Source organism: Hippoglossus stenolepis, chromosome 5, assembly GCF_022539355.2.
Source record: "Hippoglossus stenolepis isolate QCI-W04-F060 chromosome 5, HSTE1.2, whole genome shotgun sequence".
NCBI classification, from domain to species: domain Eukaryota; kingdom Metazoa; phylum Chordata; class Actinopteri; order Pleuronectiformes; family Pleuronectidae; genus Hippoglossus; species Hippoglossus stenolepis.
Window position 1 is genome coordinate 5,412,170 of NC_061487.1, and position 16,133 is coordinate 5,428,302.

Genomic DNA, 16,133 nt, shown 5'->3' on the forward strand with positions numbered 1-16,133 from the left:
CTAAGTGTTGAAATGTATATGGACGCAAACAATACATGAAGTGAATTCTGTTTGGCACACATTCAGGTTGCAATTCTCAATATCAGTACAGGTCATGGGCTGTTATAGGAGCTATATTGCCAGCGTTAGAATCAACAGCTGTTAATTTACCGCTCTTCCTTACTCTGCAAGTTCTGTCTCCAGTGGTGGAACACAACAACAATGTAAACTCACTACTTTGCTGCTAGCCCTGGTCTGGGTTTATGGGTTTATCGATATCTGATCCATTTAGCTCTGCTAAGAAGACGTATTAAAACATCTGAAGCTCTTGACAAACAACCTTCACCACCACTACTTGCTCCTGGCAACAAACCACTTTCATAACCTGCGTCATCTGTGCTGAGATGGGGAGAAACCAGGCTCAGTTTATCTAGATTTCTGAATTCAGGATTTATTGTATTTCTGAGCTGAAATCAGGATGTGTGGATGGAACCAAATCTTTGATTTTTTTCATATTTGCTCCTCAATCATTAGTGGGTATTCAGACTGGAACAATTTTGTGTTAAACAAATGCAGGGGTTCACAGGTGGGGGGTTGCTTTAGGTACCATTGAAGTAAACAGATATTTTGCTACAGCGGCAGTGCGGTGTTAGCACTGTCGCCACCAGCAAGAAGGTTCCCACGGGTCTTTCTGTTTTCATGTTCTCCTCGTGTCTGTAGGAGTTTTTCTCGGATACTCTAGCTTCTGTCCAAAAACGTGCAGATTGGGGTTGGGTTAAGTGGAGACTCTAAATTATCCATATAGGTGTGAGTGTGAATGGCTGTTTGTCTATGTATGTTGGTCATGCAATACCCTGGCCACCTGTCCAGGGTGTACCCCCTTCTTAGCCAATGTCCTGCAGTCCTCTAAGTAAAAGTGGTATACATAATGGATGGATTATTACACCCTGAATGGATGGACAGATGAAGTCTATATAATATGACTTCTTGACTTCGGTATAGAGGGACATATTCGCCTCTGGTGGATCAGACCATTTCTGCTGTGAGAGTTTTAAGGTAAGTTTTCACTTTCTATACAAACTGTCACTGTTCATCTTCAGAGAACTGTTCAGAGGTGATCAGTGGTGCTGCTCTGCCATCTGCTGGTCAACTGACAGCATGATGCACTTTTATGAAAGACCTGTGTTGATACTTAGCGGGTCCAAAATACAACAAGTGGTCAACAAAAGGGATTAACCAAAAATATTAATCTAGTTATCCTTTATTTGTTCACTTGATGAAATTTGTATTGACTCGTGTCTTAATATAGTCCGTCTGAGCAGGAAGCTTGTCCTGGTAACTGTCCAGGCAGAGGGTTAGGGTTATAGACTGGGTATAACGACCAAGATTTATAGATTTTATCTGACCAAAGATAACATGTGTCTCATTCTGTTGTCATCTTTGTCCCTTTTCCCCACAGGACTGCCCGAACCAGGGAGAGTAAACAGCAGAATCTATACCAAACCAGGTGCTGAATGCCATAGCTCCAAGAATGTGTAAGACAAAGACAAACATGGAGCCAAGGAATTTAAAAATGTCCACTTCTACTGATTAAGATGAGACAAAACAATCCTGTATTGATCCCGATGGGAGAGAGAGGAGTTATTTTCGTTATAACGTTGCAGATGCGATTAAAGCAGCAGGGGTGTAGGTGTAATACCCACTTTTTGCACAAGATGGCAGACTACACATTTAATTATATGCTCTGACAGAACGATGCAGTGGATTTTCCTCCAGCTCAATGGAAACGGACAGAATTTCTTCACTGGAGCTCACATGTCCTCAGTCTCACACTGTAGAGGTGTAGCAGGAAAACGAAATGTCCAATAATTTCAAATTAATGTTCAAATGGATTCTATACAAATACCAGGGACCTTGTGTAGGAATATTTTATTGTTTTGAATATTCATGCAACATTATTCAGTGAAAGAGTTTGTGTTTTATAAAAAAGAAAAAAAAACACTTAACAATTAGTCAGTTTAATATTGTGTGCATATAATGTATAGCATGGTAATAATAAATCAATACAACATAAATTGGAAAAGGAAATTCAGCTCCTAATTATTTACAGCTTATATTACATGGGTGGAAAAAAGTCCACACTGCAAATAGCTGTAAAGTTCATTTCCGGCAAATTACAGCACTATGTGGAGAACTTGAGGCCGCTGTTGATGATTAAAATATCTTGAAATGTTATACATAATTGTATATATACTATATAGGGATAATCCCACGCATGCTGTGGTTTGTATAGTTTAATATAGGATCAGAATAAGCTTGACAGATGACTGGACCCTTGCTCTCCCCACCCCCTCCGCCTCCTCCTCCCCTCGGATCCTCTCCTGCCTCCCAGGCAGAGCTCCGCGTCTCCTCCGGGTGTGTCTCTCCAGGCGCTCCAGTGTAGCTCGCCTTGGAGAAACTGTCCTCAACGCAGGGGGGACTGGGATTCATCTGTCCACCCCCAGCTCCATCTCATGCTGCGGAGCACACGAGTCGGTTAACTGTTTCCAGTCCACTCTGAGGACACGGCTCTGCTCCGGACTTTGGTCTCTTTGGTGATGCCTCCAGACTGGTACTGCTCCGGGACGCACCTGAACCCGACACCAGGTTCCACAGTCTTACGCGACCAGAGACTCGGTGAAAGCTGTTCTCGTGACAAACGAAGGTAAACTGAACTTTTTTCGTGTCAGGTTTTGTCAGGAGACCAGAGATGGACGGATCGTTTGGGTTCCCACGGTTTCATCTCACCGGTTAGACGGAACCACACGATGCAGCTTCCACCCCTGAGGTTACTGTGTTTGTGGCTGTGTAGCGAGGCCGTGTCGAGTCAGCTCCACGGGCACAAAACAAAGGCGACTTTCAGTCCTCATTATGAATCCACCACCGCTGACAAGAATGCGCAGAGCCGGGGATTGCGCACTGTCAGCGCGGTGCACAGTGGGGGGACGCGTGGTGCTAGTGCGCAGGTTTCGTGGCTGGAGACTGTAAACAGGTCGTTCTCTGAGCTTCGGGGGACAGAGGTACACCGGCGCTCTGTGCGTAAAAGTGACCCGCAAAATGGAGTCCGACTTGTTCCCAGAGAGGAAGCTTTACGCGCGGATGGAAACAAAATCAGTGGACCGCGGAGAGGTGTATGCAAGTCAGGAGAACTTGAGAAACAAACCCGGCATGGACTCATCTGCATCCCTGCGAGTACCGGACACAACCTGCGGCAGAGGCGAAGCGCAGACCCCGGCAGTGAGAAGCCAAGCGAGCCGCTGCAGCACGAAGCCGCGGGCGCATGGGAGGCTCTGCCCGTGGCCATGGCGCAGGAGCAGGAGGCCGAGGCGCCCTTCGGACTCAACACCAGCGACTACGAGGAGGAGGAGTACTCTCTGCCGGACCTTCCCGACCCCACGCCATTCGTACCGGTGAACACGCGGACCAGGCGCAAGCAGGTGAGGAATCCGTTCTTCCCGGTCACCGCGGAGTCCTACGGCGCGTACGTGGTCATGATCCTCGCCGTGGTGATCTTCAGCGTGGGCATCATCGGGAACGTGTCGGTCATGTGCATCGTGTGCCACAACTACTACATGAGGAGCATCTCCAACTCGCTGCTGGCCAACCTCGCGCTGTGGGACTTCGTCATCATCTTCTTCTGCCTGCCGCTCGTGGTGTTTCACGAGCTCACCAAGAACTGGCTGCTGGGAGAGTTCTCGTGCAGGATCATCCCGTACCTGGAGGTGAGAGGAGGGGATCTGAGGGTGATGGGTGCGCGTACATGAGGTGTGTTTCTGAGATCAGGTCTGATGAGTGAACTGATCAGACCTGATCATCAATCTTATCCATCTACCTCAAACAGGTTGATATGATTCTGCACTTCGTTACAGTAACATCAAATCATGTGTGATGTAGGCCAGAGGTTCCCAAAGGGTTCAGTCCTTGACCTCCAGAATAACCAAAAACTTATGACCCGCATCATCCCAGAGGACATTGATTTGAACAAGTTAGTAAAAAAAATCGATCTCCGTGCACATGCTGTTTCCTGTGGTGCTGTAAACACTACACCTGCTCTAGCTGATGCTGTCACATGGAGACACAGAAAGTAGTATTTTTTGAGCTTTTGTAACGATAATGGTTTAACTTATGCCATTTTGAATTATCTTTATTGTATTATTGAATTGTATTTGATTTATGGAAATCATCTTGTGACCCTCCTTCTGCGGCCCCTAGTTTGGGAACCACTGATGTAGGCTAATTATAAAATAAGGATTTGTCACAAGGCTACATAATTATAGACGCTTCATAGCCTTATCAATCAATCAATCAATCAGTCAATCAATCAATCAGTCAATCAATCAATCAGTTAGTTAATCAATCAATCCATTTTTATTTGTATAACCTATATTCACCAAACACAGTTTCTCACAGAGCTTAACAAGGAGCATCATCCACTGCCCTTACCCCTCCAAATCAACCCTATTAGCTCGTGGAAAACATAGACTCCTCAGAGAGTCATATGTGACGGATCCCTCTCCCAGGACAGACAGAAGTGTGTAACAGCGCTCATCAACAAAATAATATCTTTTATAATATATTATCTCCGTCCCTCTCCACCTCGCACCACCCATTGTAACAACATGTCCATAGAGGGCTAATGATGCTGTCACTATCTATCTTACCTGTATGTACTAGGATCTTATTGGTTACTTAAACCTAAAGCACACATATCTAAATCATGTTGTGTCCCTGTGTCTTGCCTCTCTACCTCTGCTCTGATTAGGAGAAGAGTTGGAGCCTCTCTGTTTAGGACATCAGATTTAGATATGAAAGTCCCTGAGCCTAGACATTACAATTTACCCCTAGTTTACCCTCTATTGATAACTTGGCCTTGGGTATTGCCAGGAGAGAAGGGAGTATGTGTGGAATGTGACGGGCTCTGTTCTCCTAATGGTAAACAAATGGCAGATATGCTGTGTTTGGATGTTAGATGATAACAGATTCCTTCACATACAACATTGATGAAAAGTTTTGTCTGACAAAGACGAAGGGAACAGTAAAGGCAATTGTTATGATAGAGGTATGGTCAGTATAGTATATGTGAATAGGCATATCGTAAAACTGAGTAATCTAGTTGTAACCATAATTCATGATGAGCTGCCACCACGATCACGATCCAGGCTCTGCAGCCGCAAAGCACAAGAACTCTGAGGAACAAGTTATGTCAGTGACATGTATCAATGAGACATTAATGTGAGGAAGAGGTAGATGAGGAAAGAGAAGCTCAATGTCTCATGTGTCCTCCAACAATCTACACCTATAGCAGCTGAACTAAGAGCTGGTCCAAGACAGATCTGAACCAGCTCTATCTAAAAATAACTATAACTGTGATGATCGGACGAGTTTAAATTTTTAATCGTAAACTATAAAATGTAATAAAAAGTCAAAGTCTTGAACTTGAAAGGAATCAGATGGAGATGAAGTGTCTTGTGTCTGCAGGAGTTTAGTTCATAGTTTATTGCACATGTATTAAACCTAAATGAGTGTGTGATTCATCATTCCAACAAAGTACTGTTCCAACTGTGACGTCACTGGGTGCATGTTACACAGTGAAATATCCACTGATGCAGAGGTCAGGTCACATCAGAGCGGCTCCAGACTGCACTCAGGGTTTACACTCAGGGTTTACACTCGGGGTTTACACTCGGGGTTTACACTCAGGGTTTACACTCGGGGTTTACACTCAGGGTTTACACTCAGGGTTTACACTCGGGGTTTAATGTCTCCTCGTGTGAAGGTTGTTTAATCTGATCAGTGTCACATCAGGCTGCTGAAAACAAGACAACACCTGCTGACCAGACTGAGATTAGCACCATGGACCACCCCCCCCTTCCCCTCTGATTACTGGATTGTCTTCATCCAAGTAAACAGAGCAAAGAGGTCTAAGAGCAGATCATTAGGGTTTTTTTCTTCCACAGATGCTTTATAGTTTTGACCTGGGACAATTTTTTTCTTGTTTAGTGTGTTTCCTATTATCTATGTTTCTGGTTTCTCAATAACAAAGTCCCTGCCTGTGCACCAATTCAGGTCCATAAAGAAACCTTTTTTTCTCACAGTGTGAGACAAACCTTATCTCCCATGTTAGTTTTGGACTTCACTAAAAGTGCAGTTTAAAGAGATCTGCTTTAAATACCTGAAACACGGAGAGTAGAGGCTTTTATAATCACATGTTTGACAATGGCTGCAATATCCACGTGTATTTTGCCATGTAGTGCATGTGCCCACTGACAACGCTGACTTCAATCAGCTGGTCACTAACATGTGAACGTCCGCTGCAGCTCGACGTGTTTGCTGTTGGTTGTGATGAGTGAAAAGCGTCTGAAAACAAAAGGACGTGTTTACTGAGTTTAAGCTTCTTAGCTGCAACAGCTCTTTGTTTGAGACGATGACCTACATGACTGTAATTCTAAACGTATTCTTTTCTAAAAACCTTTATTGATGGATTTATTGTAATATAGGATTGACTGTTCTTTAATGTAATAATAATTGTTCATCAATTGAACAACAAATGTGCTGCAAAAAAGAAGGCACTGCAAATACTCACAACACAAGCAAATACTCACTAAACTATCAAATACTCACAACACTATCAAATACTCACAACACAAGCAAATACTCACTAAACTATCAAATACTCACAACACAAGCAAATACTCACAATACTACCAAATACTCACAACACTAGCAAATACTCACACTACTACCAAATACTCACAACACAAGCAAACACTCAATACACTATCAAATACTCACTACACTATCAAATACTCACAACACTACCAAATACTTACAACACAAGCATAGTGAGTATTTGGTTGTGTTGTGAGTATTTTCAGCATGTTTTCAGTGCATGTTTTGTCAAACTGTTGTTTTCTCCACTTGCACGTGTTGTGTCTATTTGCATGTGTTTTTTTTAAATAATAGTCTCAGGGCCACTTGTGTGTGTGAAAATCAGAGATGCACCGATGTACCTAAGTGTAAATGGTTGACTTTTAAGATGAAGATGTGTTTATGGGGAGGTTATAGGTAAGTTAAGCAAGTAGTAGTTATAGTTGAGGTTATACAGTAAGTCTGCAGGAACTGCCCCAGAGCCAGTTTTGTCAGGTGTATTGTCACAGTGATAAAAGTGCAGGCGTGTAGTTGAGATCATAACTTTAAAGATGGGTGTGGTACGACCCATGAGCACTGAGCACTCAGCACTCATGTAATAATGTTTAACTACTGAGTCCTCATGGTTTGGTACATCAACAGGTTGACAGGAGGGTGTTATCCAACTCAAGAGAGTCTCCAGTTGTTTCTGTTAATACAGAGAATTGTTGCACTTTTCTCTCCTGGGTCATTTCCCTCCAAACATGTGTGAGAACGTTTTTCAAAGTGTAACCAGATTTTTTTTCCTCTGTTCCCAGGTGGCATCTCTCGGGGTCACGACCTTCACGCTGTGCGCCCTGTGCATCGATCGGTTCCGAGCCGCCACCAATGTGCAGATGTACTATGAGATGATTGAGAACTGGGCGTCCACCACGGCCAAGCTCGCCGTCATATGGGTGGGCGCTCTGCTGCTGGCGTTACCCGAGCTGCTAATTCGTCAGCTGGTCACTGAGGACGGCGATCCTCCCGACGTGACACCGTGCGAGCGCTGCGTGGTCCGAATCTCCACCGAGCTCCCAGACACACTATATGTCCTGGGTCTCACCTATGATGGTGCACGACTCTGGTGGTACTTTGGCTGCTACTTCTGTCTGCCAACGCTGTTCACCATCTGCAGCTCGCTCCTCACTGCTCGCAAGATCCGCCACGCCGAGCGGGCCTGCATCCGCGGCAGCAAGAAACAGATCCAGCTTGAAAGCCAGATGAACTGTGCTGTGGTGGCGTTGGCCATCCTCTACGGCTTCTGCATCATCCCGGAGAACATCTGCAACATCATCAGCGTTTACATGGCGGCTAGCGTTCCCAGGAGAGCCCTAGACATCCTGCATCTGGTCAGCCAGCTGCTGCTCTTCTGTAAATCAGCTGTGACGCCGGTGCTACTGTTCTTCCTCTGCCAGCCGTTTACCAAAGCCTTCCTGGACTGTTGCTGCTGCTGCTGTGTTGAGTGCGGCTCGCCCGGAGCCACCGCCACTAGCGACACCGAAAACGAGTGCAACACCACCGAGCTGGAGCTCTCACCGTTCAGCACAATCCGCAGGGAGGCGTCCACTTCCACTAGCTATGCAGCTGTGGGGACACACTGCTGAGGACAAAGGTCAAAGATCAGCAGTGTTAAGTGGAGCCGGTTCTGGATCATTCCTGTGATCTGATTAAGGCTTTGATTGGTGGATCAGGCTGCAGATTCCTGGGAAGGACCCACAATTTTAAACACATTTTCACATTTCATTGACAGACAGCAAACATTGCTGTCTGTCCACTCACTGTTTACAGAATTTATATGAGAGAAACACAGTATTAATTCATAGCATTTATTTGTTTAGTTTTTTTAATTAACTCCCAAGTATTTTTACTCAATCTGCACTCATTATTTTTTGTTTGTAGTCACTGTTTTGTTGGACACTGATCATTTATTCTGTCCCGTATCTTTATTGCCTGTGTTGGACATGTCTCAACAGTTTCCATGGAAAAATGGAAATTATTTTAGTCAGTTTAGTTAGTTGTGTTGAATTCATAAGGAGCTGTTGCTCCATGTAAACACAAGTAAATATTAATTTATTTTTCACTCCTGTTATGCATACCCCAAAACTTTCTGTTCTACAATAGCAATTACTTTAAGTCGATTCATTGGGTATGTACAAATCAAACACTATGAACTGCAGCGTTCTTTTCAGGAAACTTTAGGGAAATAAAATAGTTGATACAATAAAGTGTTATCTTTGATTGTTGTCTTGGAAAGACAGCTGCTCTCAGCATCTGTAGTTGCTTATAATCTGTTCTGTCACTGTGTGAGTTATTTCAGTGGGATGAACAGTAACAGAAATGTCTGTAGATGCTGTGTTGTGTTAGCTGATGTTCCCGTGAATCAGGCCTTTGTGAGTATTTTGTTCTTCACAGAAAACTTCACTTCACTTAGTCTGTAATGTGACAGGTTTGTTTGCCACTTGAAAAGTGTCACTTGGATTAAAAGATATTTCAAAATAGTTTTTTAACCCTTGTGTGCATTTAAAGAGTTTAATTATGTGAGTAGGCAGAAACAAAACAGTACAGTCACTTTTTTCAACAACTCAAATTTGAAAAAGAATTGGAACTAACATGAAAGTTGTTACACACAGACAAGACATGTAACTCATTCTCATGTTTGTGGAGGAAAATCTGTTTGCTTCAGTTGTCACTTCAAGTTATGGATTCGCTTACAGAAGCAAAGTAAACACGTTCAACATTTAAACACAAACTTCCACTGCTAGCAAACCACTTGAATAGGGTTGATCCACATTCACGTTCAATGTCATATAAGTGGGACTATAATACGTATATAGTCTGCAGTCCAACTTATATTATTATATAATTGCTAACCGGCTGTTAGCAGCTAGCTAAGAAGCTAGCCAGCACTGTGTTCCTCGCTAGCAGGAGCTGGTTTCAGCACCAGGCGCATAAATGAATAATTATGAGTGTTGAACTAGAACTGTTTTAACCATTTTCATTAAAAATTTATTTTTATTGAGACTCTCCTGGATAAACCATGTTAGAGGCACCAGTTTTGGGGAAATCATGCTTTCTGACAATTCGGTTTTGCCTTAAAATACTACAATACCCATGAGCCTTTGCTGCTGTGGCCATGTATGGACAAATAGCGAGAAACATGAACCCACAATTAGGCTTTAGATTATCAAATCAGATCCTCAACTATATAACCATTAGTTGTCCACTGTTAGTGCAGCATGTTTTCAAGCTGAATGACTGGATTGGCCAAATTGTACTGTAGAAGCTGTAACTTTTCAGATTAAGTTTTTACATTCATAGGCTTCTATCTTTTGACTTTTTATAAAATACATTTTTAACATAATGGGACTAATTATACATTTTCATGCTGCTACAGGCCACAGATCTGAGACCCATATAAGTCGATCTGAAAAAATATATTTTTTGAGTTTCACTTCCAGAACCTTCAATAGCTCCGTCTGTTGTTGTCTAACATCAAGCACTAAAATCCTGTTGCTGTAACCAGAGGCTACAGCACAGCCACAAAGGACCGTTTGATGCTACGAGCCACCAGAAATGGAGCCAGAAATGTAAAGTTTATCCTGAAGTTTAGCAAAGCTAATTTTGGTCAAGTCCAATTTGCTGGTAGAAGAAGATGAGGAGGAAACATATGAACCCCAAGAAGCAGACAGTTGATGTTGCTGTCCATCCAGAGGACACAGCCGCCATTGTTTGTTCAGTTCAGACCCAACACAACATGTTACAGTCAGTCCAACAAACAGCTGAACCTCCATCAGGCAGCCACTGTCAATGAAAGAACATCATTAATTATTTTTTAATTTGTGCTATTTGCTCAGATAAAAAAAACCATCGGAACAAACAGGACTTCTTCTAATGTTAGTTTATCTGCAGCGTCAAGCTCAGCACCACTCTCAGCTGTCTTGTCTCTCGCCATCGTTTCGTCATCACCGTCGCCGCCCAGCCAGGAGGAGAACACAGCGCGCCATTGTCCTCGTCCACCGTTGTCTTGACGACAGAGGGAGTCTTCCTCTCAGCTGGCTGCCTCGGTGAACAGAGCCACAGTACCACAGACAGACAGACGGCCCGTCCAGGCTGCTTTATTCAGAGAGGAGTTGTCACTGATGGTTTCTGGTCTGAACCAGTGCAGTCTGGACTGTGAACAGCTTCTCTTTGGTTTAAATACATGTGCAGCAGCTCAGACAGTGTGTGCTCACAGGTAGAGGACGAGACTGACTTTCACCTTCACTTGGTTTCTGTACAAGTGTGTACATGTTTCTGGTGGAACTGCTTTTAGCTCAACAAATTCTTACAGTGAATGGGTTGAACCACTAGTGTTGACTTGCACACTGGGCATGAAAACAATGTTAGGGTGTGTGCAATACTTCTAAGAGTAATACAAATCCATACTATCCATAAGGGCCATTCACCAATATTTGATATATGGCATATATGACATTAGTTTATTGAAATTATAGACTGTATATAAAGATGGAGGACATGACAGCTCCCAAAGGTGAAGCCAAAACATCTTGATCACCCCCTGGTGGCTGGTTGCAGTATAGATCATACACCTCCGCCTCCTCTGTGTTCCTCAAAGATGGTTGCCGTCATTTTAGGTAGTTCTCATCACACCACTGTATGTTCAAGTGCTCATATTGTTGGTAAGTTTGGTTTTAATTTGCTCTTTAATATTATATAAACAGCCTGAAACGTCATGATTGACAGCTGAGACAACTCATGATTGGTCAAGCATGTGTATGGGCGGGGCCTAAATACTGCAGCTCCACACCACGATCACTTCTGCGCAGACTATGGCTGCAAATGACGTCATCAGTGCAAGATGGAAGCACCTGTATCACAAGTGTTCTAGCTTCATTTTTGTACAACGGGAGAAAGACAGATCATTTATCTTTATTTACAGTCTGTGGTTGAAAAGCATATATTCCATCTATTTTACATATGTAACATAATATACATTTGTATCATTAAATACTCACATGGGTGAAGATTGTTTCATTGTCAGGAATTCAGCCATTTGATTTTAATGCTGCTGCAAGAAAAGTCAGATACCAAACTGCCTCACCTGAACGCCTCATGCTCTTGATGAATTCATATGAAGTCCTGAATATCTCAATAAAGTTAGATTAAGATATTGAAAAGATGGAAAATATGGTTAAAATGAAATGATTGTAATATGATTAAAAATTAAACTTGTATTTATAGCATTCCAGTCTTTGGATAGTGAAGTATCATTAATGTCTAATTGTATTCAAACCAGGATCACCCAGAGGACCTGTTGTATTTAACCACATTCTAGTCTAATCTCCAGTTTGGCACTGATTCGCTCTCTGGCACCAAACTTGCATGTTCGTGTCTTTTGTGAACGAGGCCGGCGGCCCTGGTCCCTGCTCCAGTAATTGGACAGCCCCATTCATTTAGAAACAATGGGACGACGGGTACACTGAGGCTCTGCTGCTGAACAAGCTGCTCACTGACCTTCTCCTAACTGCTCCCAGGGTTGTGCTCTGGGATGAGATGAGATGAGATGGGCATCCTGGGAGCACTGGAATCACTGCCCCCTGATTGGTGGATAGACACCAGGTTACCAGGGTAACAAACCCACTTGTCTTGGACAATGCAAATTCAGGTAACTTGTTTCTGCTGTGTGCTTAAAAACAAAATATCAAATAAAATGTCATGATCATTATTACACCAAAACTTGCTGTGTCTGGATTTATTTGTATTTGGTCACGCCAAGACAAAACATTTACCAGATGATCGTCCTTTTCCTGATTAAACAAATGAATTTCCTAATGCAGCCTACAAACAGTCCTGCAATAAATCCTCTCTGAATGAACTTTATAATGTTCCATTTTTTGTTGAATCTGTTATAAGATGTGTTGTGTTGGATTATTTGTTTCCTAAAGTATCTTTTGTACCAACTATTGTTAAAACTGGCAAAAAAGCAAAAATAAATAAAGGACGCACAGTGAGCATTTCTGTGTCCAATGAACTATTTAGTTCAATTAAATTAATTCAATTTAACAAAGATTGCATTCAAGTAACCCTGTCTGCATTAGAAATGATGTTATCTAGTGCAGTGCTCCTCTGGAGCTACTTTCCGAATTATTCCTTGAGTCCTCCTCAACAGTTCTACAATATACTGTCACTTCTTTAGCGTTTGTGAGCTGGGAGTTGTGTGCAGAGCTTTTTATGAACAGTCTGTGGTGCAGAGTAAAGTTAGAAAACTTCATCTACCTGCTTTATCTGCTCTGTACTAGTACCACTAACTGTTGTACTTCAAACTTGCAGCCAGAAATATGTTTTGAAGGAAACATAAGGGTGAGCTGTTTAACTTTTCTATCAGCATCTTATAGATAATTAATGGTACTACCCACTGGTTGTTATCCATGTTATCCCTTTTCTACCCTCCAACATCTTAACATGCACATGTAGATCATTGTTTCTCTTGGCCATGGTCCCGTGGTAGCAGAGACCGTGCAGTGGTAGAGTGGTTGTCAAATTTCATATGCAAGTCTGTCTGACTTCCTGTGGGAGGTGCCCAGGGGGGGGTGCTCCCATTATTCCACCCTTCCGTAAAAGAATTGAATGAATTCAGTCCTGACAGTACCCATTGACCTGATTGAATTTTCTGCCCTGACAAACTCAGACAAACTGTCACCACATGCCAGAGGTGATGAGAAAAATGTGTCGAGTTCCAATGTGGCGATGGGACTGAGCCCTGCTAACTGGCTCCAGCACATTCAGAGGGGAAACACCTCACGGCTGTTGTTTATCAGTGGGATTTGGTTGTGATGACTGACAGGACCAAGTTGTCTGTTCCAGTCTGGGCCAGTCGGTGCTGACAGTCAGGGTTAAAACCCTTGAGTGTGTGATATGTAAAGATTCTAATCTTTCAAATCTGATCAAGCAACTAATGTCGTAGATTAGCAGAAGTTAGCTTCCTTTTACAAGTTCACTCTCCTCCATTTCCCTATGTATGCTCCACAGTCCGACATCCGCTCCATCCAGGATCACGGCCACACATTGTTTTTCTAACTTTTCATAAGTTCAGCACAAATGTCTCCACATATATGAATTGTATGCTCACTGCTGTTATCCATGTTTGTTTTGGTACAAGAACATGTGACGGTTGATGGTCTCATAGGATATTATGGGTCGTCTATCTCCAAAACTCCAGTGGTTATTGTCAGTAGTCCAGTTGATAATTCAGCACCATCTTAATGCCTCACATTTGCATAATACACGCATAGAGGCTAATATGGCACGCCCCCTAACAAAAGCAGGAAAAGTTAGAGCAGAGGTTGATATTTCCAAGACAAGCTGAAAGTGGTTGACCAATCCCAACAGAGTGAGCCAGCTGGCCAATCAAAGCCTTAAAGAGACACAAACTAAAACCAAGTGTTTCAGACAGAGGCTGAAGAGAGGAGCTGCAGCAATGGCCAGTCTGTGGAAAGTGAGGAGTTTTCTGAACATTAGAGCATGTAAACCTTTTTTAAGCAATAACACAAATTAAAACCATATGAACATAATGTGTTTCCTTTAAAGCTTCATCCCTTTGGAATTCTGGACAGAGATTTTCAAAACATCTTTTAAAGTGGACTGATTTACTAATTTTCCTTATTTTCTACTCGTCACAGACTAGAGGAAAAATATCTAGAATCCTATTTGTGCCATTCAGCCGAGCACTCAATATGTTGCCATTGCTCGTTGTGTGTTTTGAATGTGGACCCACTTCTTCTCCTCTCTCCTCTGCAGGTGACAGTGTTTCTGCTGCCAACCAGCTGGGACTGGGCAGCAGCTCATCGTGCCGTCGGCTGAAGACTTTTAATGGCGACTGACTGTGGCAGCTGCTTTCTGACAGTTGCTGTGATCTGATGCGCTCTAAAGATTCCCTCCAGACGTCTGCTGCAGCTCCCTCTGCAGACTCTTCACATCCAGTCTGTTTCTGTACAAAACCAACTGAATCAGCCTGGAAAGATAAAGAGGAGAAACTTCAGGCGGTCTGTATAAGTTCCTGCTACACTACAGGAGATGTGTAGTTCACTATTTCTGCTCAGATGTTGTGTTTTGTGTTTGCTTCACTGTCTGTTGGTTGAAAAGCTGTAAAAACATTCAAACTGGAGTCTGGAAATCGTGACAAGAAACGATAACTAATAAGTAATACATACTGTGCATAGAAGGTTGGGGTTAAAGGGATAGTTCACAGAAAAATGAAAATTCACTCATTATCTACTCACCCCAAAAAAATTAAATGCGTCATCCAAGGGTCTGCAAGCCCCGACATTCATATTCGATTCGAAACGGTGTAATTTATACCAAGTTGAAAGCCTAAATTTTCACTTTCGGAAGTAACAATGCTTAGCACATGCAGTGATGCTAATGCACACCCCATGCATGCCCTTGGACGAGAGTGTGTGAGGTTTTCCTGTGTGTCTGTGAGAATGTGAACGCACCTCCGAGGAGGATACCAGAGGACATTTAGGCTTAAAACTTGGTGTAAATGACGCCGTCTGTAGTCGAATATGAATGTCGGGGCTTGTCGACACTTGGATGACAACACTTGAGCAGTATGGAGGCATGTTGTGTTTGGTTGTTTTTTTTCCGTTTGAAGAAGTGGTCACAATTCACTCCAATTGTATTGGATTCTGCTGCAACAATGTTTACCCCTGAAATTCCAGAAGTGTTTTGTGGACTCAAACACTTCACCCATCCCTCCATCGGCATAGTGGGGAGTAGACGCTAAATACAATTTCACTTTTCGGTCAACTATCCCTCTAAGTCTTGCAAACACGATATTGTCCCCTACATGGTGAGTTACTTTAAAAACCAAATACCATCAGCCTCAGCTGTACATTGTGTTTGGTGCTGGGATGGTGAACATGGAAAACCTACTAATCATTATTCTCTGAGTATTGTACATGTTAGCATGCTGACATTCGCATTTCGCTCAAGAACCACAAGCATTGCTATAGAAATCTGTTCCTGAAACAAATCCCCAACGAATATTTGGCAAAATGAAATTTGCCAGGAAAAGACCAAAATTTAACATCAGTACATGAAAGATTTAAATCCCTCTTTGAGCTAAAAGGTCGTAAATCTTTATAATTTAACGAAAAGACTGATGCATTTTAAGTTTAGTTTTATTTTGGGTCTATTCATGTGGATGGTAAACATTTTATTTTAAAATATTTCTACATTCAGACACTAATATACTCAAATTATTGTCACATAAATGTTTTTAACTCAACAATCATCAGTGATTAGCTGCAGCTTCTTATAGCAGCATCGTAACCTCAGGCAAGAACATTAATGTGAGCTTAACCCCAGTGAGAGTGATCACTGTGAAAGGTTGAAAATAATTATGAGGCGAAATGTGAATGGTGGAAAGGATCTGAAGGCTCGTC

General features: G+C 42.6%; 1 protein-coding gene across 1 annotated transcript; it reads left to right on the forward strand.

Annotated features, from left to right (window-relative positions):
- The first annotated feature begins 2,366 nt into the window (after positions 1–2,366).
- Positions 2,367–9,185, forward strand: gpr37a (G protein-coupled receptor 37a). Its single transcript, XM_035157114.2, has 2 exons — positions 2,367–3,740; positions 7,464–9,185. Exons 1-2 carry the CDS (start codon positions 2,787–2,789, stop codon positions 8,289–8,291), a joined length of 1,782 nt encoding a protein of 593 aa, XP_035013005.1. The 5' UTR covers positions 2,367–2,786; the 3' UTR covers positions 8,292–9,185.
- The last annotated feature ends 6,948 nt before the right edge of the window (positions 9,186–16,133 follow it).

Coding starts and splice junctions, on each gene's coding strand:
- gpr37a (XM_035157114.2), top strand. CDS start 2,787: ATGCAGCTTCCACCCCTGAGGTTACTGTGTTTGTGGCTGTGTAGCGAG. Junction 3,741..7,463: donor GGATCATCCCGTACCTGGAG/GTGAGAGGAGGG, acceptor CTCTGTTCCCAG/GTGGCATCTCTCGGGGTCAC.